The sequence below is a fragment of the Argentina silus genome (assembly GCF_951799395.1).
Source record: "Argentina silus genome assembly, chromosome: 1".
Lineage (NCBI taxonomy): Eukaryota > Metazoa > Chordata > Actinopteri > Argentiniformes > Argentinidae > Argentina > Argentina silus.
In genome coordinates, this window is record NC_139655.1 from 19,172,102 (window position 1) to 19,197,205 (window position 25,104).

General features: G+C 42.4%; 2 protein-coding genes across 16 annotated transcripts in view; one reads left to right on the top strand and one right to left on the bottom strand.

Annotated features, from left to right (window-relative positions):
• ank2b (ankyrin 2b, neuronal) overlaps positions 1-5,231 on the top strand; it is a gene marked incomplete at its 5' end in the record, with an annotated part of 76,082 nt that extends 70,851 nt beyond the window's left edge. The window contains 5 exons of the mRNA XM_083671401.1: positions 2,800-2,883; positions 3,146-3,310; positions 3,628-3,816; positions 4,148-4,239; positions 4,688-5,231. Coding sequence (XP_083527527.1) covers positions 2,800-2,883; positions 3,146-3,310; positions 3,628-3,816; positions 4,148-4,239; positions 4,688-4,889 — 732 coding nt within the window. The 3' untranslated portion in view covers positions 4,890-5,231. The remainder of the gene's footprint in view (positions 1-2,799; positions 2,884-3,145; positions 3,311-3,627; positions 3,817-4,147; positions 4,240-4,687) is intronic.
• A 2,082-nt stretch (positions 5,232-7,313) lies between these two features.
• The window catches only part of LOC310805645 (calcium/calmodulin-dependent protein kinase type II delta 1 chain), a 58,169-nt gene continuing 40,378 nt past the window's right edge, over positions 7,314-25,104 (bottom strand). For 3 of the 15 annotated variants that reach the window (XM_083671424.1, XM_083671415.1, XM_083671421.1), the window contains 13 exons: positions 24,842-24,944; positions 24,051-24,134; positions 23,084-23,178; positions 22,332-22,454; positions 22,144-22,227; positions 21,855-21,897; positions 19,962-20,002; positions 16,673-16,717; positions 15,391-15,439; positions 10,217-10,292; positions 10,006-10,100; positions 9,521-9,772; positions 7,314-9,201 (listed from right to left, as the gene is read on the bottom strand). In XM_083671424.1, the coding sequence (XP_083527550.1) occupies positions 9,537-9,772; positions 10,006-10,100; positions 10,217-10,292; positions 15,391-15,439; positions 16,673-16,717; positions 19,962-20,002; positions 21,855-21,897; positions 22,144-22,227; positions 22,332-22,454; positions 23,084-23,178; positions 24,051-24,134; positions 24,842-24,944 (1,074 nt within the window). In that variant the 3' untranslated portion in view covers positions 7,314-9,201; positions 9,521-9,536. The remainder of the gene's footprint in view (positions 9,202-9,520; positions 9,773-10,005; positions 10,101-10,216; positions 10,293-15,390; positions 15,440-16,672; positions 16,718-19,961; positions 20,003-21,854; positions 21,898-22,143; positions 22,228-22,331; positions 22,455-23,083; positions 23,179-24,050; positions 24,135-24,841; positions 24,945-25,104) is intronic. The other 12 variants (XM_083671425.1, XM_083671426.1, XM_083671419.1 and 9 more) reach the window with 7 other exon arrangements.

Here is a 25,104-nt window from a genome sequence, read left to right on the forward strand (position 1 = left end):
AATGTATTATATTAATACATTGTTCAATGTAATAATAATATTAACAAAATGCTGTGATGTGAATGGCAACCATGGTTCATGTGGTCTGATATCAGTGTGGTGCAGTTTGTTGACCTGATGGTATTAGTGCATGCAAATAGACAGGCATGCTATTTTAAAAAGTTTCCATATTCAGGTAATGTCAACATTTTTTTCCCAGGCTTCATCTCAACCTGACAAAGAAATCAAACCATTGTATCACAGCATAACTGAAATTACTTTACCTGAGCCAAAGTCATCATCAGACTTGAGTCAAGAACGAGTTGAATCAGGTCTGTCATTAAGTAAGTGCCCAAAGACTTCCATTGGTTTCCAACCACTGATATCAACCCCAATGCAGTTTAGTGAACAGGATACAACCCATCGAACTGTGACACCTAACCTATTGGAACCTGACACAAGAACCCATCCTAAATCTGCCACTGAACTCAAAATACCTGCTGAGTTCAGCCCATTTTCCCCAACATCAGACAGATCTCATGAATTCTCAGACTGGGATCAATTCACACAAGAAGCATCTATGGAAAGTGGAACTGCGAAAGCAATTAACTTATTTTCACCAATGTCAAGCCAATTTATGGGGCCGCCAGATTATGAGGCTGTGTTTTCAGGACGCCAGTCTCTGAGAGTCTCTGAATGTAGTCAGGTGTCCCCGACAGACCTAAGTCCAGTCTCACCAGTGTTCAGTGATTCTCCCTCAGACAAGGGTAAGCTCAAAACCATTTCTCAGGGGTGTCAGGATACAACTGAGTCTGCCACCAAGGGCACACCTGGAGCAGCAGAGGCCTTCCAGTTCTCCCCTGACTTTAACCGAGTGCTCTCTGAATTTGAGAAAACACTCTCAGCCTTTGAACCATTAGACTCACAAATCCCACCCATGGAACCATGTGTGGACACAGAAACCCCCCAAGAAGACTCTGACCTAGAGTTCTTTGACTGTAGACAAGCTTTCTCAGACTTCTCTGAGCCAGAGGATCTGGAGCCAGATAAACCTGAGATGGCCTACCACATCTTTGAACCTCCGTCCCCCCTACCCAGTAGTCCTGATGTGGGCTTCGTCAAAGGGAGCCCTGTCTTCACGACACACCCATTCCTAAAGGTGGAGGATCACAACCGCTTCTCCTCAGGTAGTGAAAGTCTTGGAGACTTTGCCTATGAGTCTGAGGGATCACGAGACTACAGAGAGGAGGGCACTGTGCCCATGTGTGAGGAGCTTCTGTCCAGGGAACAGGCAGGGTATGAGGATGATGACGACTCTCTGGGAAGGGTAAGAGGTCGAGCATGAATGCAACCCTGCCCTGGCTTATGTCCTGGCTTCTGAGGCTGAATGCAGTGTTACAACTGTCCAAAGAGGAGATCAACACACAATTACTTCCTTACAGAGACTAATGCAAGATGCTTATGAGTTGTGTGTTTGCATGTATTAGACATACTGTATCTAACAATGCACTGCAAAACTAACAAAAAAAACTGCAAAATGCAGTTACTGACCACACGATTAAAGAATCATGAGACAAAACTTGATCTGCAGACCGGATCGAAAATGTTAAATGAGGGAATGCTTGCTGTGTTTGCTGAGATGTTTCACTTGTTTTCAGCCAAGGCAAACTTTTTTGAGGTCTATACAATTATTTACTGAATATTCTGAAGAATATAGAAGTAAGAAGTACATACAGTATACTTTACAGGATATGAATGGATGACTATCTATGCTATCAAAAATGGTGTTCCAAATGAATTTCCATTCCATACAGAAGCTTTGAACATACCTTGTTTTCTCTTTGTACAGCATTTAATTTCCATATTTTGCATGGCTGGTTTGGTTAACAATTGTTGTACAACTGTGCCTTCTCTTCATCTTCTATCTCCAACACCATTTTATTGTCCATGTCTCATGGTATATCTTTCTCTCCATATTCATATTTGTATAACTGAGTGCCTTTCTGGCAGCACAAGAAAAAGAGGTCTATGAAAACCAGAAAAAGAAAAGAAGGAACACCATTGCCTGTTGCGTTGTGCCTGCAGTATCGTAAACTAGATGTTGCCATGTGATAATGAGCCAACCAACCCTGCCTCTGTGCTGTGTGTCAGGAGATAGCAGAGGAGCTAGGGTTGCTGTCCGATAGTTCAGAGGAAGAGGTGTTGACCACCAGAGTGGTCCGACGCAGAGTTATCATCCAGGTATACCGGGGATGGGAGAGCATGCCCCTGTGTGCTGTGGAGTGGTAGGGATAGGGGTTGAAGGTGTGTGTGTGTGTGTGTGTGTGTGTGTGTGTGTGGGGGGGGGGGGGGGGGGTGGCTTACTGGTATTCAATTGTCATATGAAGTCCCCTGATTCCTAACCCCACCCTTCTAATGGCTTGCAGAATAGCTCTGAAATTGGGGAAATTATTATTACTATTATACAATTATTTTGGGTTGTCATGTTTTTCACTCCACTCTACTGTGTCCTTTACTAGTTCATATACAGTACACCTTTATTTACTGTGCCATTTGCCTGTTGTGTTTTGCATGCTCATGCTTCATGTCATAATGAACTGTGTGGTCTTAGATCATGGTTGAAATCCAATATGGCTGAGCTTTGTTGGTTTGTCTTCTTTTTGAGTGGGGTTTAAATTATGTTGGTGCTGTGGCTACAGTATATATAGATCAATTCTACTGTGCGTACAGAGTTTTGATCATACTACCAATTCTCATGTCTTTCCTGTGGTTCAGTATTGTAAGGTCAGTATGCTGACTCAATGTCTGTTCTCTCTACAGGGGGATGACTTGCCAGACATCCCTCCACAGACAGTGACAGAGGAACAGTACACAGATGAGCATGGAAACATGGTAGTGAAGAAGGTAAATAGACATTCTCACACCAATCAAATGTGAAACAGATCATTTACACTGGGATTTGCTATACCCCACAGTATCGTATTCAACTGATTTTCATCAGATTACAACATAGTTTCTTTGCATTGTCATGTGTCAGCTATTGAAAAATCCATTACATTCTGTAAAACATAGGAAATATAGATTTTTAACCACCTCTACAAGCATCCCAGAGCTTATCCAGTGAATGACCTAGTGCTCCTCTCTCTTGCGCTGTTATCTCCTGCAGATCACAAGGAAGGTGATCCATAAGTATGTGTCTCCAGACGGAGTGGAGAGAGAGGAGGTGATGGTGGAGGGATGTCACCAGAAGATGGTCAGTGTGGAAGAGGGAGATGGCTTCTCCAAGGTCATCAAGAGGACGGTGGTCCGGAGTGAGGGAGATCAAACAGAGGTAAGTCTGTCTGCTAGATCTGTCTGTGGATTCAGTAAGCCTTGGTCACTTTTACATCAATAGAAGGTAGTATCTGTTAGCTTTGTGTCAATTGGCCTTTGTCAGTTGAAAAGATGTCAATCTAGTACTACAACTACTCTTTTTTTCTCCAAACCATTGCATTGTACAGTGTACTTTATACTGTATCTATGATTTATATATTATCAGCAGCTGTATGTAGATTTCAACATAATGTAAAGGTATGTGAAGAATTTCCATAGTGTATACAGTATAATCAGTTCCAAGACATTTATGTGACCTGTATTTGACCCTCCCAGCTGACCTTCTCAGAGCCCCTGGCCTTGGGTGCTGCCATGCCCTCAGAGTTCGAGACGGAGCAAGTGCAGGGCCGGAAGGTCAGTAAGGTTGTCAAGACGACAGTGGTGAGAGGCGAGAGGATGGAGAAGCACACAGGTGACCCCTCACTGGCAGCAAATCTCCCCTCAGCCAGAGAGGACTTTGAGAAGGTCAGTGTGCTGGGTTATGTTCAGTAGGCATATTGAGGGTTCTATTGAGAGTTCCCTCCCTGATTTAACCAAATTGGAAAACAGATTTACGTTTTATGTTTCAAAACATTTTGTAGTGCCTACTTAACACAACACTAAGATAGAGGGATCACTACAGAACGACTTCAGTGGCTAGAGCAGGTTGGCTAAAGTTCAAACCATTCAAAACATAAGACATGAAGGAATATGCAATTGAATGTGCTCTTAACTGGCATTTTAAGGGAGCATTTCTACGACCAAACTCAGGTTTTTGATGGTTAAAATCCCCTTTTCCTTGTTTTGTCCCATGCAGGCCTTAAGTTATGCTGGAGGTTTTGGGAAAATTCTCATCCCTCATTTAGTAGAGAAAGAGTTTGTGAAGGACGACGGTTCTGTGGTTAAAAGGTTTGACAACAGCAGCATGTGTGTGTTGCAGGTGTGTTGGTTAACATTCGTGTTTGTGTTGACACACATTTGATCTTTAAAAAGAGCATGGTGTGACCACTTTGCTGTAACCCCGACACACGCGCACACACACACACACACACACACACACACACACACACACACACACACACAATCTTAATTGCAAGGCAAGTCTAACTAATTGTACTGCAAGTGGGTAAGAAACTTGTTGATGCTGTTTGACAGCAGGTCTGATATGCTTGGTGTTTCTGAGATGCTGATTATCCACTGAGGATGTGGTCATTATGATGAACCTTTGTAAGAAGTACTGTAGAAACTGTGAGCAGTAAGCTAAACTGTTTCAACGCATTGTTGGGATCTCTTGAAATAATCAATGAACTTGTTTCCCTCTCTCTCCGTTTATCTGTCTCATTTATCTTTGGTTTAGAACCCAAATGCATAAGTCACGTACCCAGAAGAGGACAGTGGTGAGGGACGCCCAGGGTAAGCATGTGCACCTGGAGCGGCTAGACGACACCTCAGAGGCCCTGCAACCTGACGCCCTTCAGCAGCACCTGCACCTACTGCTCCAACGCTACTGCACCAAGGACAAGGAAGAGGAAGAGGAAGAGGAAGAGAGAAAAGATTGATGGGCTGACTCATTTGCTGCGCCGTTCTTCTTCCCTTTGCCCCCTACCCCGGCACCCCAACTAAACCTTACCTACAAAAGCCTATGAAGTCTTGTAAGCTAATCCTGCCACGACTCTGACCCAAACATTACCCCCCCTGCTAAAGACACTGGATTCCTTTTCTTTTTTTTTTCTTTGTGGCAAATTATGGAACAATATTTTTTGTGCTTTAAAATGTCTCTTTTTTCTTTTTCCTTTTGACTTCCTGTTTGATTTGCTAATTTTGTGACCAAAGATAGCTCCCTCTTTCTTGTCGGGTGACTTATGAACGTAGATATCTTTTGTTGTTATCCTTTTTTCTAGTTATTGGCTGCTGTGGTACAATAAACAACAACTCAACAATTGCAATGAAAGGAAACCAATGGGAAACTAACAAGGGGCATCACGGACGTTCGCCTCATGCACTGGCCTCTTTCTGAAGGACAATTGTAAAAATGTGTACATAGAGGAGAAACATGCTCGGACTGAGAAAACGAAACAGCAATTTAAAGCATTTGATAAATTTGCCCACTGTACCTGCTGTACATGTATGTGCACCAGTCAAAAATGATCTACTGTTCCAAGGTCAAAGGTTAAGGCCATAACAAAGTTGAGTCTCTTGCCCACCGTGGAAATTGTTAGTCAACAGTTGTCACAAAGAGCTTTGGAAAGATGCTGTAAAAGAGTGAGAGAATGACAATAGGAATCACACAAGCTCATATTCAGTGTGATCTGAACCACCCTTTTACAGAAGTAAATCAACCCATACTGTATAACCCTATACTGCAGCTGTTTACAGTTAGCTCCAGATGGTGGAGTGTTTGATTTGTAGTTTTTGACATGGGCTTTGTGAACACGCTCAGCCCCACCTCATGTAATTGTCTTTTTCTTTGCATCTGTCTTTCTCTCTCTATTTCTGTCTGTCTTATGTGTGTTGTGTATTCACATCTCCCTCTGAGCAGTTGATCAGAAAGCTGCCACCTCTGTGTGCATGTGTATGTGAGTCTGTTAGCTCACAGTATCCTCACCAACATTGTGTCCTGCCATTTACAAAAAAAGTCAGAAATGTCCTCTCTTTTGATTTGTGTGCGGTACTTGTTGCCCATGGCTCATAACAATACTGTAGGCACAGCCCCTTCTCCCCTTCTCTCCTTCAAGAATCACATGTGCTCGTTTCATCACTTACCTCCCCCTATCAGTGGTACTCATATGATTGTCGAAAATAACTTTAATTAAGCCTGTTAAGATTGTAAAAGCAGGGATGGGACAGAGAGACACCACAGAGACATGTGGTGTATCTGTTTTGTTTTATTTGCTGTTGTTGATTTGATTTTCTTCTGTTGTTGTTGGTATGAAATAAATGGTGGTAATCTAAAAAAGATTGGAACCTCAGCTGAGTTTCTTACAGTTTATTCCTGGTCCTGTCAACCTGTTAAATTAAACTGGTATGAACGAGGGTGGAGCAAACAATTATCAGTCTTCTGCAGATGACATCACCTTTGCAAATTTCATTTTATTTTTATTTATTTATTGATGTTCATTTGTGCTCTTCCTCTCCAGTTCATGGCACTGTGTGTGTGTGTGTGTGTGTGTGTGTGTGTGTGTGTGTGTGTGTGTGTGTGTGTGTGTGTGTGCATGTGAGTGTGAGAGAGTTATGATGAGTTATGATAACCAAGAAAGGGAATTTCAAAAACATTTTGACTAATAATAACTTGCCATTGTACAGTACACAACAAGGCTTCACATGAATTCTTGGATACTTTTAGCTGTGTTTCTAGCAATCATGACTGAAACAAATGCAGAAAACCAAACCTAACTCTGACATGGATGTAATCTTGGGCTGGCTGAAAGTATCTTTGATGTTATTTGCGGTACAGACTATATCGATGTAACAATATTATGGTTCCTAACCTTGCCATTTACTTTGAGTGTGATCAAAAGTGCAAATAAAAGAACAAAATAAAACTGTCAAAAAATGTACATTTGATTTGATGGATCAGCATCTTGTTTCCATGGTGATAACAATATTATACATAGAAATGCAAATATCTATGAGGGCATGTATTAGTTATTGAATTAACAAAAAATAAGAAAAAAACTGAAACGCTAACGAGGCATAGCAGCTGCAGTGTGTACATGGCAGAAAATAAAATTGTACATGTGTCAAATGTGTATGGAGTGATTGTCATTCTTCCTAACATTGTTGTAAAGATTAGGCTTCCTGAAATAAGCTTAAAGCTTATTTTACTCATTTCATTTTGTCTCTTAAATGAAAGAAAAACACAGTTACATACATAAAGACTGCATACATTAGGCTTTGGTATTTTCTTAGCCTTTAACCACATTTTTGATAGTAGTAAGTGTATAAATTGATAGGCAGAACATTTGTCACATTAAAAACAGACATTTGGCAGAAATCACACATTTTATTTGATATTTCTTAAACATGTACAGTATTAGTCCTTTCCCATCATGTCAACAATTTACACAATTTTTAGTGTCCCATAGCACATTTTCAAAAAATCTGCAGTGGGGCAGCAAAGAACAGAAAATGTATAATAAAACATAACAATTGTGCTGTACCCCATCCAGCAGGAAGAACTTAACTGTGTGATAGCCCTGTTGTCCAAATAATTTAATTCACAAACCATTAGGGAGTACCCACCCAACTATTCTGAACACCACTGTGGACATTTGAATATCAACTCAGTGTTATATCCCAAACATTGTGTAATGTCACAAAATATATAATCTCACCATTACTATTTTTCCTTATAACTTTCATCCCCTTACATTTCCATTGGCAAAATAACATGGTTAAACATGAAAATATCTAACAACTAAGAAATATTACTAGAACAATGTGATTCCATATGATTCAATAACTATCTCACTTTATCTGCAGTATAAAATATCAATGTGTATTGTAAATTGTTATCAGTCAAGTACTGTAACTGACACAGGGGTTGAAGACGCAACACATAGTAAGTAAAGGCTCTTTCCCAGACAGATCATTGGTCATAGGTTCTCAGGTATGGATATAGGAGGAGAGGATATACTGTAGGGCTGATTTAGAGAACAGAACCATCACTATACATTACTGTTGCACAGGGTAAAACTGCAGAATAATGAGGATATGTGAGACTTATAGAAAAGATCAACGATTATGGAAGGAACAGCCCATAAATTTCACAATATAAAAAGTAACCAAAAAGCAAAAATATATGACAACCATTCACATACTTATATCCTTATGAAAATATCATGATTTGACTTTAAAACAGTGTTTCATATGTTATACAATAGCCTTGAGTTATATGTATACATTATATCTATTGTTTACATTCTATCATTGAGACCTTTCTCACATCTTTCATGTGATGTTTAAGCAAACATATACTGTATATAGTAGCAAAACACCACAGCTCTGTTGTCTCTTTTTTAACAGAGAACTACAATTAAGCAAAAATTCCCAATTATCATCCTTAATGTTGTGCCAATAGAGAACAAGAACACCAAATTGTAAAAAGAAATGATAAACTAAGCTCACGTTTAACAGTTTATACTCCAACGTTTAAGCAAGGACAGCAATTCACTTCAATCACAAAAGTCTCTACATCACCAAAACAAAAGCAAGCTTGTGTTAGTCATTCATTTATATTTTCATAGATTGCAACTGTTCAGAAAAACTGACATTAGAATAAAGGACAAATTGTGATATGTTGGTCACCTAGCCAAAAGGGTAAAACTGATATAATTTATAAATAACTCATCTTTCTGATGTGTCATATTCAGATTATATGAATGTACTGATGAGTTGAGTCAGGTTACTGTGTATCCATGATGGTGAGCATTAAGGAGAAACACAGAGCTACTACTGTTTATCACTTGATTAAAAGCTCTGATATACTGTATCTCATAATCGGTAAACTTCACACATCGTCAATAGCTCTGGCATGTATACATATTACCATGGCATTCAAACTTAAAACATGTTTAAAACATGAAAATCATTTAAATTTAATTTGAAAAAAAACATGCTTTAGTTGTGTTGTGATGAGACTGAGAAAATAGAGAGGAAATCGAGCAATGATATTGTCGAGATTCTTTTTTTTTTTATGTTTAAAAGTTTCTTCAGTCCAGCAGCGACGATGTAAACAACTCTCTGAGAGGGCGGAGTTACTGTATAGGGAAGGACAGGGATTGGGTGACAGATGTACCAGACACTTGGTACAGTAGGTGGGGTCCATGGTCATCTGACAGCTGTATGCTGGGGGGTCAGGGGCCATCTCAACTGTCACAGAAAAAAATGTGTATAGTTTTTATGTATTTATATTAATAACTTAAATAAATCATTTTTAAATTTTCAGACAGGCAACTTCAAATAGTTGTTTTATCTTACTGGAATCTCAACACACACAAACTATCTATCTATCTACGTTGCACAGATAGAGGACAGCATGAATAGAGGTGTTCCCAGCAGTGCATGTGCTACAAGTGTTGAAAAGTGGGCATGGATGCTGAGCTAGGGTTGGCAGGGTCAAAACAGACCAAAGAGGACCAAAGCAGACCAGGATAGCATGTCGCAGGTGGAGAGGGAGGCATAAGCGCACCTACAGTATCGTCCCCTTACTTGGCGGGCACGGTGGGTGAGCCAGAGCGGTGAAAGTGGATGTTCTGCCACTTGCCGTCGCGGCGGTGCCAGATGCGAGTCTCCTCTGACTGCATGGTGCGGGGCATGCTGCTGCCGTCGACGTACTGGGTGAGGCGGATGTAGGCGATGCAGGCGGCCTCGTCCCCGATCAGGTGGACGTGAGGGTTCAGGAGGATGGTGTGGATGGGCCCCTGTTTAGCCTTAGCTAGACCTGGAGGGGGTGGAGAGAGAGAGAAAGAGAGAGAGACAGATAGAATAGTGGGGACATGGATCAGATCATTACTCCATCAGTCAATAATGCTGCTAAAGTTCGGTCATTGAGGACACATGTTGGCATCAAGAATCTGATATCCCTGAAGAATCTACAATATGAAGTATGACCAGTGGCAGGTCTTTGACGCAGTACATGTAGTGTAAGTGCACAGAGGAATTAGGGTGCTTTACCATTCTCAAAGTAGAAGCGGTGGAAGTCTGTTCCCTCCACTAGGTTTCCCAAGGCCTCAGGCTCAAAGGATGTAAGGCCAGGGTCACAGATCTTCCTGTGAGAGAGGTGGTTACTTTACATGGTGTTACAATGTTGGAATGACAGAGTATCTAGAAATGCCTTGTCTGTATAAAGTCTGGATAGCTGTGGGAAGAATCCAAGAGCACTAACGTGTAGGCTTCAAAATCTGCATTGTTGATGGCCTCAATCAGCTGCTCAGTGACTTTAATGATCTCCTGCTTCCGAGCTGAGATGGATGAATGGAGAAAGAGAGAAGGAGAGAGAGAGAGACATTATCACAAGGTTAAGAAAAAAAAGTGAACTACACCACCACATACTGTAGGACAATTATAAGACATCTAGGGTGTTAAATGAATAGGTGAGAGTTCACCAGTAAGTATTAACCATGTGTTTTCTTTTAATCACAACATTATGACACCACCAGGAGATTCAGGGGCCCAGGCTCAACACTTCAAAACACACACACACACACAGTGCCATGAACTGGAGAGGAAAAGCACAAATGAACATCAATAAATAAATAAAAATATCACAGATGACATCAAATACAACAGGATTTCATTACCTCTCAGGTTAAGAAGGCAAGCTAGGGAATAATGAATGTGAAGAACATTTTCCTGATTTAGCAAATGTTATTATGTAATGTTGATGGAAGGTGTAAAGTGGAATGCAGTGTGTTGAGGGCTTATGTATATATGAGCAAAATTAGGGCTGACGGTGAGGTGTGAAATGCAGGTTGCAGGTACTGTCACATACACACACACACACACACACACACACACACACACACACACACACACACACACACACACACACACACACACACACACACACACACACACACACACACACACACACACACACACACACACACACACACACACACACACACACACACACACACACACACACACGTGTGGAATGATGTGATCCCACAGTGTAAATAGTTTTTCTTACAAAACATTGCTCATAAGCCTTTGAAAGTATCCCTTTACCAACAAAATAGTTTTGGTATTAGTGTTAGTACTAACCTTTTGAAAAAATGCATAAAAACTTTGAAATATGCATAAAAAATGCATTCAAGAACCCCCTAAAATTATAAAAGGTCACAAAGTATACTACTATACAAATTCTGAGAAAGTCAGAACACAAAGTTATGTAATTCTTTGAATTCTTCCAGAATTCAAATTAAAGATCTTCAAAATAATGATATTTTGTTTACTCTCTTTACCTTCAACAGATATGGTTTGCCCTCTGACACTATCAAACGATGTGAAGAGAAGAACACAGAGGATGGAGAGAAGAAACATTTTCCCCTGACAATAGTTCTCTACTCTGGTACTCTGAGAATTAAACACTGTTCACTGGTGTGAGACAGAGACTGCAATGAAGGCAGTGAAGATGTTTGCACTGTAAAAAGCCAACATCATTCCAGCCGTATCACAGCTTTCAAATATTGACAATTTCAGTCTGATACAGCAAAAAACTGGGGTCAGTAGTTATCAAAGTGTACTTTGGTACAGTACTTGCTGCCACGCAGTGAACATTGCTTTAACACTGTCGCAAGAACAAACCTATGAGCTAGCTACTTCTTATTTACTTAACCCATAGTAGGTCATTTGACTGAGAACATACAGTGCCCTGCGTAAGTAATGGGACAGTGAAGCATTATTTCTTCTTTTGGCTCTATATTCCAAAAGTTTGGATTTGAAATCAAAATGACAATGTTCAATTAGAGATTCTCAGCTTTTATTTGAGGGTATTTATGTACATATTGGTTTCCATTCAGAAATGACAACGTTTGTTATACATTGTCCCCTTATTTCAGCAGCAGCCTAGTGAAGAGTGCTGACACATCAATGACAGACCTTGTTCACTGTCTGTCTGTAAATGAGAGACAACTCATCCACCATAAATGCCCCACTTAATCTGTCTCTCTGAAAACACTCTGAAAACAAACTATTTTTGCCTGTCAGTTATTTTCAAATCAGAAGTAGATCAATGTCCTATTTAAGGCTCTTAGAAATAAGACTCAACTGAGCACTAAATGGTTCTGTGCTGTGCTGTTAACCGTTTTGTCCTCTCTGGGGAAACATTAGGCCTCCTCAACACAAGAAGTGCAGTTTGCTAGGAGATAGGAGACCATTTGTTAGCCCAGTTTACTACAAGACAGCACTACCCACAATACCTTAAGGGGGGAAATGAAGGCATTATAGTATCTACTGAGTGGAACTAATCTCTATTGAGTGAGGCAGAATGTCTCTTTGTGGACTTGGACAATAGTCTATCCTTCTAGTGTCTTTCATTGGAGCTGAGTCAGATAATATTCTGGGCCAGAGGGAACATTCACTAGACTAAAGGAGATTAAAAATGTACAGTATCCCTCCGAAAGACGAGAACATGGTAATCTGCAATCTCTTCTTTCACTCACTCAATTATGAGTGCCCTTTCACACCATAGAGAACAATATCATTATTGCTGCATAAATTCTACAAAATAAGCTATTAAGCTAAGCACAGTATACACCACCATGTGTACAGCATTAACACACACACACACACACACACACACACACACACACACACACACACACACACACACTGCCTGAACCAAGTTCATCACTGACTAAACAGAGAGGATGCTCCTCGAGTCATAGCACTCCTCTACCCACACACATTCACCTACAGATCCCTGCTGCGGCGGATTGATGAGCTCCTTCATGACCCCCTGGTGACCCCTGATTACAAAATGATGAAAGTGAAGCCAGTAAGATGCCATGACAGCTTTTGACCTGGGGAGGGCAGCAGAACACAGTAGCCTATACAGTAGCCTATCTGTGATCGTGGTCCAGATCAACTGTGCACCGGGAAAGAGGGAGTAATACCAAGGAGAGACTGAAAGACCAGTTAGAATAGGGTGTTAGCAGCCTCCTCTGTGTATTCTCAGATAAACACTCGAATGCCATCATTTTAGGTCTTTGGTATAAAGCAGTGGGTGAAAAGGGGCACTGTTCATTTTTTGACACACCAAGTGCACTGAATTATCATTCACTTCAACACTTCAACCTAAGCTCTGTCTGGTAGTGGTTGTGGTTGAGGGGATGCTGAATGAAGGGCAGGTTTTCTGGGATAGTGGGATGGGCGGGGGGGGATTGGGTAAATGGACTTTGTGCCCTCTCCCCCGTCTCTGTAGGGCAGGACTTACACTGCAGGTTGCTGGGGCCCAGGCTAGGCAGCGGAGGCCTGAAGGGGGGCCCCTGAGTGTGGGTGGAGGTGGAGCCACACTGGGCGGCAGGTTGAACGGACAGAAAGACCACAAATGAACAGGTGAAGAGGAGGAGGTAGCCAGCGACGAGCACCCTCAGGATATAGTGACAGCATTCCTCCCTACTGGGCCACACACTGGGAGAGTACCAGCAGGAGGAGGAAGAGGAGGAGCAGGAAGAGGAAGAGGAAGAGTGGGAGAAGGAGCTGTCAGTGTCTGAGGGCTCCTTAAGGTACGTTTCAGAGAGAGTAGAGGAGGTGGAAACGCAGGAGTTGCAGGACACTGGATGAGGCAAGGGCACGGGACAGAGGGATGAGGGGGTAAGTGGGATGATGGATGGATGGATGGGTTTATAGATTGAAGGATGGATGGGTTTATGGATGTAAAGGTTGGAGGGGTGAGATATAGAAAACAAAAAAGTAAAATGGAGAAAAGAAAAGATATGAACTGATGAGTGATGGAAAGATGAGTGACAGTGTTCTGAAGATGGCATGTTCCATGCGCATACCAATAACAAAACATGAGACATAACTTAACTAAAAACATGGAACAGGAAAACAAGAACATGTGAGACATTAGGTTGTGGAGCCATTCTGGCTGTCTGGTGGGGGATGATAATGTCACAGGACTGGTGATATGGAGAAAGGGTTCCTCTCAATAGTCTTAGATAGCTCATCCCACCTACAGTGCAACGTTATAGAATGACTCCCATTAATTTGGCAAATGGAAGGAAGCCTTCATCTTTTCAACAAAGCTGCTGCCAGAAAAAACAAAGTAAACCTGTTTGCCCCCACACACACACACACACGCACACATGCACACACACACCCGTTTGGCAGAGAGGCAGTGAGACATGCCATATTACATAACCCCACCACACGTCAGTAGTCATCCGTCATTGAAGGCAAACGTGGTGCAAAACCTGTCAACCTCAAACAATACCAAACATCATTTACTTTAGACTCAGTATGAGCATAGAATGACCTCTTGGCGCACAGATGGGGTTTGTGACAAGGTGCAATTATTCCAAGCAGGTAGCTCATGATATTCCTTCATTAAATGCCATCCTCATCTGTTTTCAAAGGCTCTTTTCAAGGCTGAGAAAAAGGTAATATTAATATTGGTGATTGGGATCCCTCTCCCAGATCTTATGATGGTGTACCATGTAGAAAAGAGAGAAAGCAGCCCTTACATTGTCAGGAACATTTAACAAATGCCTATCTCTAGTGATACAATGTATACCCATCCAGTGGCTCCACCCCTAACGAGCAGGGGCATTGGAGCATTTAGTGATGATGACCCCATCACACATGGCTTACAATGGGTCCCATTATGACGGGGGCGGGCATACCAGGCCGCCACCGCCATCTCTCTCTCTCTCTCTCTCTCTCTGATGTAGTTTCAGCCTGCTTTCATTGTGTGTTATTCTCTACTGTAGACACAGCTCCATACCACTAATGACTCACTAACCCTAACCCTAACTAGCTAGCCCAACAAAGTACCACAGAGAACTGAAGCTGTGCCACTATTCAACAATCACCACTGGCCTTAAACACCACAGGGAGAACAGATGGACAAGACATCAATAGACTAAGATACAAGGAAATGCATGCAGAGTGAAATATGACACAAGCAAACAGGATAACGTTCATTCACAGAGCTGACCATGTAACAAATAACAAGCAGAGTAAATAAAGCCACAAAGGACAGTTGGAAAATGGCAGTGCATGTGAAGGAGATCTGACTGACTAGAGTAAATGAATAGATGCAAATTAAATGAACAAAACGAACAAAATTGGATTAATCCATGCAACAACAAAAAAGGACAAACAGAACAAAGCAGACATGGAAACAGCTTATAGTGTATTTATACTCCTGTATATCAGCATGATGCATTGCAAGACACATGGTATGGATCCCCGACACAACTGTGTTTCTGTCCATGTTTCTGTGCTGCCATAAATTATTTGTAGCTAAAAACATCATGGGTCTGAGTGGTGGTGCGATGTGTGGGGACCAGCAGCATTGAATCACTCCTCTGTTCAGTTGTGCGTTCCTACCTTTCACGTCCTCATCCTCGATGGTGGTGTTGGCACTCTCACTGGACTCCTGAGAGAGAACAACAACAACAAAAACTCATCACCAATGAAGAAATCAATTGTAAATCCACTAGAAAATTTAAAAAAAACTTGTCATATACCTGTACTGGTGGTTTAACACATGGTCACAGTGAAATGATAGACTGTTCACTATTATCAGGTTATATCATACAAAAAGCTGCCAACATGGCAACCTGGGCAGAGTAGCTGTAGGTATGCATTCCCATGTCTTCACTGGGCTGTACCTCAACTGCATCCTCAACCACCTTCAGTGATTCATAACTGAATGCTAATCACTGGCACCGCTGCAAATACTCTAACACTAATCTGACATGCACAAGTTTTACTGTACAAAGCAATAGATACAAAACATGCAGATTTGTGCACACACTTCCCCCAGGCATAACATACAATATACGGAGGGAAAGATGTTACACATTCATTGTTAAGGATTTTGCTTGCAGGGGCTGTCACAGAGATAGTAACACTACAGTATTTCATGCCTACAATGTGTATGTCATTCAATTCCAAAAGCATGCTGTTTGGGCCACAACACTGGTGACTAAAGGAACGTTTCCGTGCTGTACAGTAGTTTCAACATTGAGAGAAAATGTTATCATTGTTCTCAATATTCCATGCATACATTAAGATTACAGATTTAGCTTCAATAATATTAGTTTGACATGCAGGAAAATAAACAACAAACATGCATTAGTTTGACATGCAGGAAAATAAACAACAAACATGCAGACATCTTTCTCTCTTTAAATAATTCAAAGAAACATGAGTACATTTTCCCATTGTTCACATGAATGGCCAAGGTCCAGAGTCTCATCAACACTCATCGGTGCAGATAGGATATAAACTACTTTAGTCTAAGATCACTCAGAACAAGTGAAACATGAGCTGGTAATCATCTTTAACAATCATGTACTATCTGTGAGTTTCAAGACATGTGCATGTACATGTGCACAGATTTGTTTAACATTAGATAAAACATATTCATAGAGTCAGTAGTCCATTGTACATTGTAAAGAACATATTAACCACTGAATTGTGCAATGTCACATTTCAGGCAAACATCAATGGCACACATCAAGACTTCAGACATAGCATTGTAAGAACTTGTAGAGAAGTCAAACGGAAATGCTTAGCTATTTTGCTACTAGAAAAAGCAAAATATCAACAGCAAACACTTGTACTGAATGCTCTAGAGATTAACAATGGCTCATTTACGCAATACCTTGTTTCCATCAGTGGGGTTGTGGATAACAGTGGTTTGAGGCTCCTGATTCGAGGGTAGGAGGAAGGAAGAGGAGGAAGTAGAGGGTGAAGAAGAGAGAGGTTAAATACACAGGAAATTGTTGTAGTAAATGCTTAGTAAAGAAGAAAGAGACTAACTGTACCTAGGGAGTTGACAGTTTATCTGAGGGAAAGCATGTAGTTGGGCAGAGTGAAATGATGACTACAGCACTACTGGGGCTATGGTCAGTGCAGGTCCTATATGTCCAACTGAACACTTTCCCCGGGTTCCACATTTCAAGTAATTTTTCAAGGAAAGGAGTCAAGTCTGAGGAGTAAGGGCATCAGAAGACAAGATGATAGTACAGTGAAGACATCCGTGCCAGGATGGTAAATGTAGGAGCAGGTTAGTAACTGGGCCCTCCCTGGACATAGGCTACAGAGGAAACCATGTGGTGTTTTCAGCTAAGGCATGCACCTAATCCTCACACCTTACTCCAGGTAAATGTACTGTGTGTGAACACCAAACTTGCTATGGCCAACCACCCCTCACACATCTACCATTGTATGAGCACCTTTAAAACATGTTTATAGTATCTCCATAGGAAAATCTTCACGGTGTTGGGGAAAAACATTGCAAAGGGCAATAGCCACTGTACCATGTATTCTTGAATGGTGACATTATACGGTGACGTGTGTACAGTCCTGCCGCAGCCTGGATAAATACACTACAGGACGATTAGATGACCTGTCTAACGTGTAAAACCTGAGTTAGGGCCCCTCAGGGCAGTTCTAGGGGTGGACTGTCATAGCATGTTGATGCTCATGTGTGGTGACAGGGTGACGCCGGAGGCACTGCTAACCCTCCTCAGGCTCTGTGTGTTTTTGTGTGTGTTGCATGCATACATCTATTTTCAGAAGCATGCTTGGGTGTTTCTGCCAGTGTGTCTCATTGGTTTCCTGAGTAACATACTGTAGAAGAAACCTTAGTAAATGTTAAGAAACATGAGCCTGAGGCCACAGTGCATTCGAACAGAGACATGCACAGTGCACCACTGGCTACTTTAGTCACTGGTTACAAAACATGAGAAAATAACAATAATAAAGTCAAATGCACATGCCAACTGCAAAGATAACCCCACCACAATGAGAAGCAAATGTGTTCAAATAAAGATATATAATGGAAAGAAAGAAAAAACATCTCTGGTTTAAAAGAGGCATCACCACGAGCAAACAAAGAGAGGCAACGGATTAGAGAACGAGCAGCCCAGGCATGGAGAATGACAGTGTCAGGCAGGAGGACAGACAGGCAGACAGGCAGACAGACAGAGTACCAGAGCAGGAGTGGAGGAGGGCTCTTTGGGGCTGGTGACTACATTGGCCTTGTTGTTGATCTAGAACGATAGAGTGGATAGATAGACAGACAAAGATAAACACGCCTTAGACTTCAGGAACAAGGGCTAGCGCACCAGGCGGGGAGAGACGAAGAGACGAATACATAGAGAAATTTGTTAGAGCCACAAAGCTGTAGAGAGAAGATGTTAGTGTCTTAAGTCTGTCTTAAGTTTCAGTCTTACTGTTAGTCTGAAAAACAGGACAGAACGTGGAGCACAAGAGGGAAGTTAATTAGAGAAATCTGGTATCTGTGAGCTTGTAGCTATTCAATAAAATATTGGAGAGGATTACAGTAGGTGAGAATACAGACATGCAAAATGTTCCTCCTTAACAGAGCTTCATAAACATATCCCTTTAACATGATTAGCTGTTCCGCTCCACTGTTTCTATGCTTTCTAAGGCTGAGAAACATCCTAATGGACACAATCAAAACTTTCGAAACTTTCATCCCCTGTTTACAGGGGATGAAATCCAATAAATGAGTGCTACAGCTCTCTCGCTCTCTCTCTCTAACATCTGTTCACCTGTGTGATGTAGTCTCTCTCTCTGTGTCTGCCTCTGTCTGTCTGTCTGTCTCTGTCTCTCTCTCTAAGCATGAGCAACATGAACAACATCAATACAAGGGGACATACAGTAGGGTGAAAGAAGCAATCAACGAGAGCTACTGCAGATCATCTACATAACAAGGACTGCTGTTTTAACCACAAACAACTACACTATGAGGACAGAACTAGCTGGGCCATGTTTTGTGGGGTTGTTCTACAGTCAACCAGAGACAGCAGCTTCTGACATTAAGGCATACCCTCAACATTGGCAGCTCATTGTCCGACTTCCTTTTCTGCAGCAACCAGTCACAACACAAAAGAGAACAAGACAAGCTGGGTCCATATTCCCAACTCACACAAATAAAGGCCCTAAAGGTGTAAGCGAAGGTCCCAACTTAAAGCAAGTATACTGCTGTTATGATCACTCATAGTTACAATGAAATCATTGTACACATAGATTATTCACTCAAAATAGGAAATTAAATTGATGGCTGGACCAAATATGTTTACACAAGCCCCCCCCCTCCACTCCATTACTTAACCTACAACAGAGCCTCAGATGCAATGACATTTAGAAGGGAAACAAACTGGACTCTTGTGCTAAACCTGAAATAATCCTGCAAACGCTGCCTGCTGAGCTTTGAACACACATTGGTGACTCAACTACGACTGCAGAGAGACAGAGATTGAAAATAGTTCTATGATGATGACAACAGGTACAGACGTAACGACTGTAGGTGTTAAAGCTAATGTTAGTCTTTTACATCAAGTTTTTGGTGAATCAGAAGGATGGAAAAGTATTCAGAGACTGACACACAGGACAAGGAGAGAGAAAGAAAGTCAAAAGAGAGAAAGAGAGAACAATAGCAAAAAGAGAGAGAGCGAGAGACGGATGGAGAGGGCTAAAGTGAGGGGAGGAAGAGAGCGGGGGAAACAGCCAGTTTGACACTGGGCCCGGAGTGTCAACACTGAACACTGGAGGATAGCCACTGTAACACAGCTGTGTGGGGGAGAGTACGTGAGGGGGGGGGGGGGGGGGGGACTACACAGAGTTGATGAGGGACTATTGCTAGAGTTTGACAGCTGAGCTTTGATCAGAGGGAGATGAGGACTGTCACATAGATTTAGCTCATCATCTGTCACCACATTCTTTTACACAGCTCCCTCATATCACAAAACAGATGCTCCCACTCTCTACTGGAACCACTGCACGTGGTGGGGAACAATCAGTTACATATCTTAGTCACGGAAGAATGAAAAAGACAGACTTCATGGCTGGCTGAAGGAAAAAGTAAATATTTTAAATCTGTATCTGTTAAGACCAGAGTAGTGGATAGGAGGCTAACGTACCTTCACACCGTCAGCTTTCTTGTTGAGAAGGCTCTTGGCTGCTGTAGAGAGAGAGGACAATGGGACATGGTCAGTGAGGACACACACACACACGCACACACACACACACACACACACACTGCACTAAATCTGGCGAAGACAGCGTATTATCAGCAAACTCTGGAAGTGTCCAACCAGAGGTAGAAGTAAAAGAGAGGATGCAAATTAAGTGAGAGAAATAAAACTTAGTGATTAGTTTGTAACATGCAAATACTGTAGCTATAACTTGCAGTCCTCTATGAGTGGCCTTGTGAAGGCACTTCAAACAAGGTATAGGGCACAGACACACACACACACCTTTTTCCACACACACCATTAATTGCTTGGTTAAAAATGTTAAAGAACTAAATCACATTAATGTGATAATGGCGACTCCCTATAGTTGTGCCTCCGTAGAGAGCCGATTTGTCCTTTCCTCAATTAACATGCAAATATAGTCAAGGCATGGAGCGAGCTGATTGGCTGGGCAGTGAGAGCGGTGGGGTTTCTGGCACACTCGACTAGAGCAGTGAAGCTCTGTGACTGGTTGACGTGATTAAATCTAAAAGGCCACACTGGCGCAGGAAGAGAGGGGGTGGGGGTGTATGAGTGAGATAATTTTGTCTAGGTTTGAGAGGGTGCCAGTAACTCCTGCCCAGTTCAGTTAGCCAGCAGAGCACTCAGGTAAAGAGAAGTGCCAAGGCATGCCCTTATCCATGCCAAAGACTCTTACCTCACAGGGGTACACATTCCCAACAAAGGAAGGAAGGTGAAAAGAAACAACGGTAAATCAAATGGAATGGTCTTAAAGGTCTTGCGGTAATGATGAAATAGTAAGTATAATTGAACATGTCATTTCAGTAGCTATAGTGGATGGATTTACACACAAACAAATCTGTAAAACAAGACATGGAAATGGGGGCACGTTCATTGACACTCAAATAACATTTGAAGTTTTTCAATAAACTGTGGATTAAAATGTACAAGAAATGTAAGAGAAAAAAGCACAAGTTGAAAACATCAAAGGAGGCTGGTCAAAAGGAGAGGAATACATTTCCTGTCATGGTTAATAATCAACAGTCTCTCTGCCTGGATAAAGAACAAAACCAGAAACAAGAAACACAACAAGAAAGCAGGGTAGAGAGAGAGAGAGAGAGAGAGACGGACAAACAGAGACAGAAACAGAGAGAGAGAGAGAGAGAAGTCCCCTCCATGGCTCCAGCAGCAGTCACACATCACCCTGAGAGAGAATCAATACTTTGAGACAGCAAAACAAAATAAAAAAACGATTGCCCTTTAGAGGACCCAGATGGTCTGATCCGCATCGATCCACATCGTCCCACTGGTCTCCACTCTCTATTGATATGAACTGGGAGGGGGCTGGATGTAGTGGTTCCAAACCACATTCATCCTGGTTTCAAGGCCTGGGTGAGGTATAGATGACTAGGGTAGGACTTTTCACTGGGATTGATCTTGTCACAATTCACACGTTCCTTCCTTTCACATTTGTTTCTCTCTCACTTCATCACACCATCTTCTCACTCTCTCCCTTGTCTTGCAATCACTTTCTCTCTCACTCTTTTCACTGATTTCCCTTGTTTTCCCTCGAAATGTTCTACTTCCAAACCCTCCATAAGCATTTTCATGAAAACAAAATAATCCAGTTACATTATTGAGGAAAAGCTGATAAATATTCATCTGCCTTTGGTGGCAAGGTCACAGGAAAGCCTGAGGGCACCAGTCTACAGACAAAAACTAGAGGGAGAGAGAGAGAGAGAGAGAGAGAGAGAGAGGGGGAATATGAATAAATAATAGGGAAGGCCAAGGCATTAAGGCAGAGAGAATTCATTAATTGAAGAAGTGGATAGGACCAACCTGAGAAGTTGCGTGTGGCCAGCATGGTGGTGAGGATAGCACCCTGGAGGGAGAAATGAACAGTGAGTTTCAACTGACTTTACAATGCTCTAAATCACTAACATGGTGTCAAACATTAGGTTGTCATTAGGTAATGGTTAGGCGTTCCAACGCTCCATAGTCCACTCTCTAACACGTCACACAACACTCCTCTACACCTCCACCCTGGTTAAGTTACATTTTTACTTGAGATCTGTTGATAGGCATGTAGTAAGTAGTGCCCCCTCCTGGTCTGGAGGAGTTCCCTCACCTTGAGTTTCCTCCTGGCGTTGAACTTCTTCAGGCACTCCACAGTCTCCTGTCTGTGCATCATGGAGGCCACAGTGGAGCGTTGCTGGAGAAAGAGAAGGCAGAAGAGGGTCAAACAATGTGTGTGTGTGTGTGTGTGTGTGTGTGTGTGTGTGTGTGTGTGCGTGTGCGTGTGCGCGCGAGACATACACAGATCCAGGGATGTTTGAGGGCATCTGTGGCGGTGACTCGTTTGACAGGGTTGATAGTCAGCATCTTGTTAATCAGGTCTTTGGCCTCAGGGGTCACTGTGTCCCACTCAGGGGATGGAAACTGTGGAAGAGAAAAGTAGAGTGAGTCAATGGAACCATCCATTCATTCATCAATCCATCCTGTTGTCCCTCCCTCCCTTCCTCACAAGTCCCAGTCTGTCTGGGACTGGAGTTGGGGGGGAGAACAGAAGGAGGGAGGGAGGGAGGGAGTGAGTGGGAGAGAGAGAGAGAGAGAGAGACCAGACGATCAGCGCACATTCGCAGAGAATGATACAGCATGTGTGTGTTCCTCTAACAGCCAACACTGAGGAACAGTGAGCCAGCCAATAGACAGAGAATGCATCTCAATAGTCTACAGTGGCTTCCTCTCCTTGACCCTCATCGCCACTGACTGCCCAAAAGTAACTGGACAGATGAAAGCACATGCCTAAGGGGTTTCAACCATGTTGCTGTCACAGTTTTTTCAGAGAAGTGCATATGAAGAAAAGAAGAAGCTACTTTAGTCTATTGAGACGTAGCCAGTCCACGAATCAAGGGTAAACACGTCACCAACATATTCCTTCCTGTGTAGGAGGCAAGAAGAGTAATGGCAAAAGTGTGACACAGGAGAGAGTCAGTGTGTGTGTGTGTACACATCAGCAAGGATCTAAAGTCATTTCTGCAACTGACAGGAGATACCAAACAACTCACATCGTAGGCCCCAGCCTTAATCTGCTGGTAGAGTCGATGCTGGTCCTCATCCCAGAAGGGAGGGTAGCCCACCAATAGAATGTAGAGGATCACACCTAGAGACGACACACACACACACACACACACACACACACACACACACACACACACACACACACACACACACACACACACACACACACACACACACACACACACACACACACACACACACACACACAATGGCAGTAACGATCAGGAGAGAGAGAGACCCATAGCCGACAGTATGTAATCACATAAACTTAAGTCATTCATTAAGGAGTGAGAGGATGATGTACAATATAAATGTCAATGACCCAATTACCAAATGATAGCTTTGTAGCCACCTTTTGTGACATCTTTTAATGGGTCATATATATTGGGTTAAAGAAAATAAATATGTGTGGTCTTCTGTGGCTCAGTTGATAGAGCATGACATTAACAACGCTAAGGTTGTGGGTTTGATTCCTGCTGGGACCATATATACTGAAAAATGTATGCACTCACTGTAAGTCACTTTGGATAAAAGCATCAGCTAAATGGCATATATTATATTATATTATTATATATTATATAAACCATTAGTGGATGTATAAAGACTCCTTCCACTATAAGGGATTCATATTATTATCATCATCACCGTGGTGACAAATACAAGCCAAGCACCTCAGCCCTGGGTTACTCAGGTACTGTACATTATGATTGGCTGGTAGATTGCCAGGAACAACAGGCCCTTAATGTAATAAAGTTGTAGTGAGTGGTGCAATAAAGAGCAACTCCTCGTAATACATCAGGCATAGTTACTATGGCTGTGTCATCAGTACAGTATACTATAGGTGTTGGGATGTACTGTGGATGTCTTACATGTGCCTAGGGGGTGCTCTTGCAGAGCATGACACACAGTGTGTGTGTGTGTGTGTGTGTGTGTGTGTGTGTGTGTCTTCCTTACCACAGGCCCACATGTCAACCGGTTTCCCATAGGGGTCTTTCCTCAGAACCTCAGGAGACAGGTAGCCTGGGGTTCCCGCAAAGCCTAAGAGAGATAGGAGAGTGGGCACATATTAACTACATCTCCCATGATGCACATGCACTGAAGCAAACAAGACTTCCTCTCTGCTAAGAAAAAGCAAACATTTCACAGTTACGGATTGGAGGTCAAATAAATCAAAAACGCAACGTTTTTGGGGCGCAAAGCTCCCAAAACTTCCCCACTAAAGGCCCTCTGGGGAAAGGAGTGTGGCTCCCTGCCAGCTGTATGCAGCCTACTTCTCCAAAAGACTCAAAGTACCAGCATGCCCTTGGGCTCAGAGAGTGCAGAGTACAGAGTAAACTGGTTAAGGATTCTCAGGTGACAGCTAGCCCAGAGGATTAGTATAATTATTCCTCTATTCCATGGGGATTAGCCAGGAAATGGCCCTGAACTCCTTGTAATAAAACCTAGACTAAGCCCAGAGCAACAATTGACACAACTCCTGGTCTCACACTTCAGCTACATGTAGGTGCCACAGTTTAAACACTCCTGATGCCTGGGATAGAGGAAAATGGCTTGTTAATGCTGGAACCGTATATAACGACCAGTTTGGAATAATAGGTCCCTCATTCTGCATGATAATGCCATGGTGAAGTGACCATGATGATAACACACTATTACTTCAACGCATACACAAAATGTGGTTCGGCTTACCAACTTTCAAATCCATAAATCTATCTAAAGAGCATTGTCGTAGTGTAGGTACTCACCAAACCATGCCTGCTGGTCCCCCTGCACCTCGATTGCCAGCCCAAAGTCTGCCAGCTTCACCGCAGCTCCCTTTAGCTTACTGGCTAGAAGCAAATTCTCAGGCTTGGAGTGGAGAGACAGGGGGAGAGGAGTTCAATGCTTCTCATGGACATGCAGTACAGTGAGGATTCAGGGTAACTGATGTGCCATTGGCATTAAACTATACAGTTCTGTATGTGTGGTCTAGGGTTTTGGGTGATATCAACACTGGGTTGTACAGTAT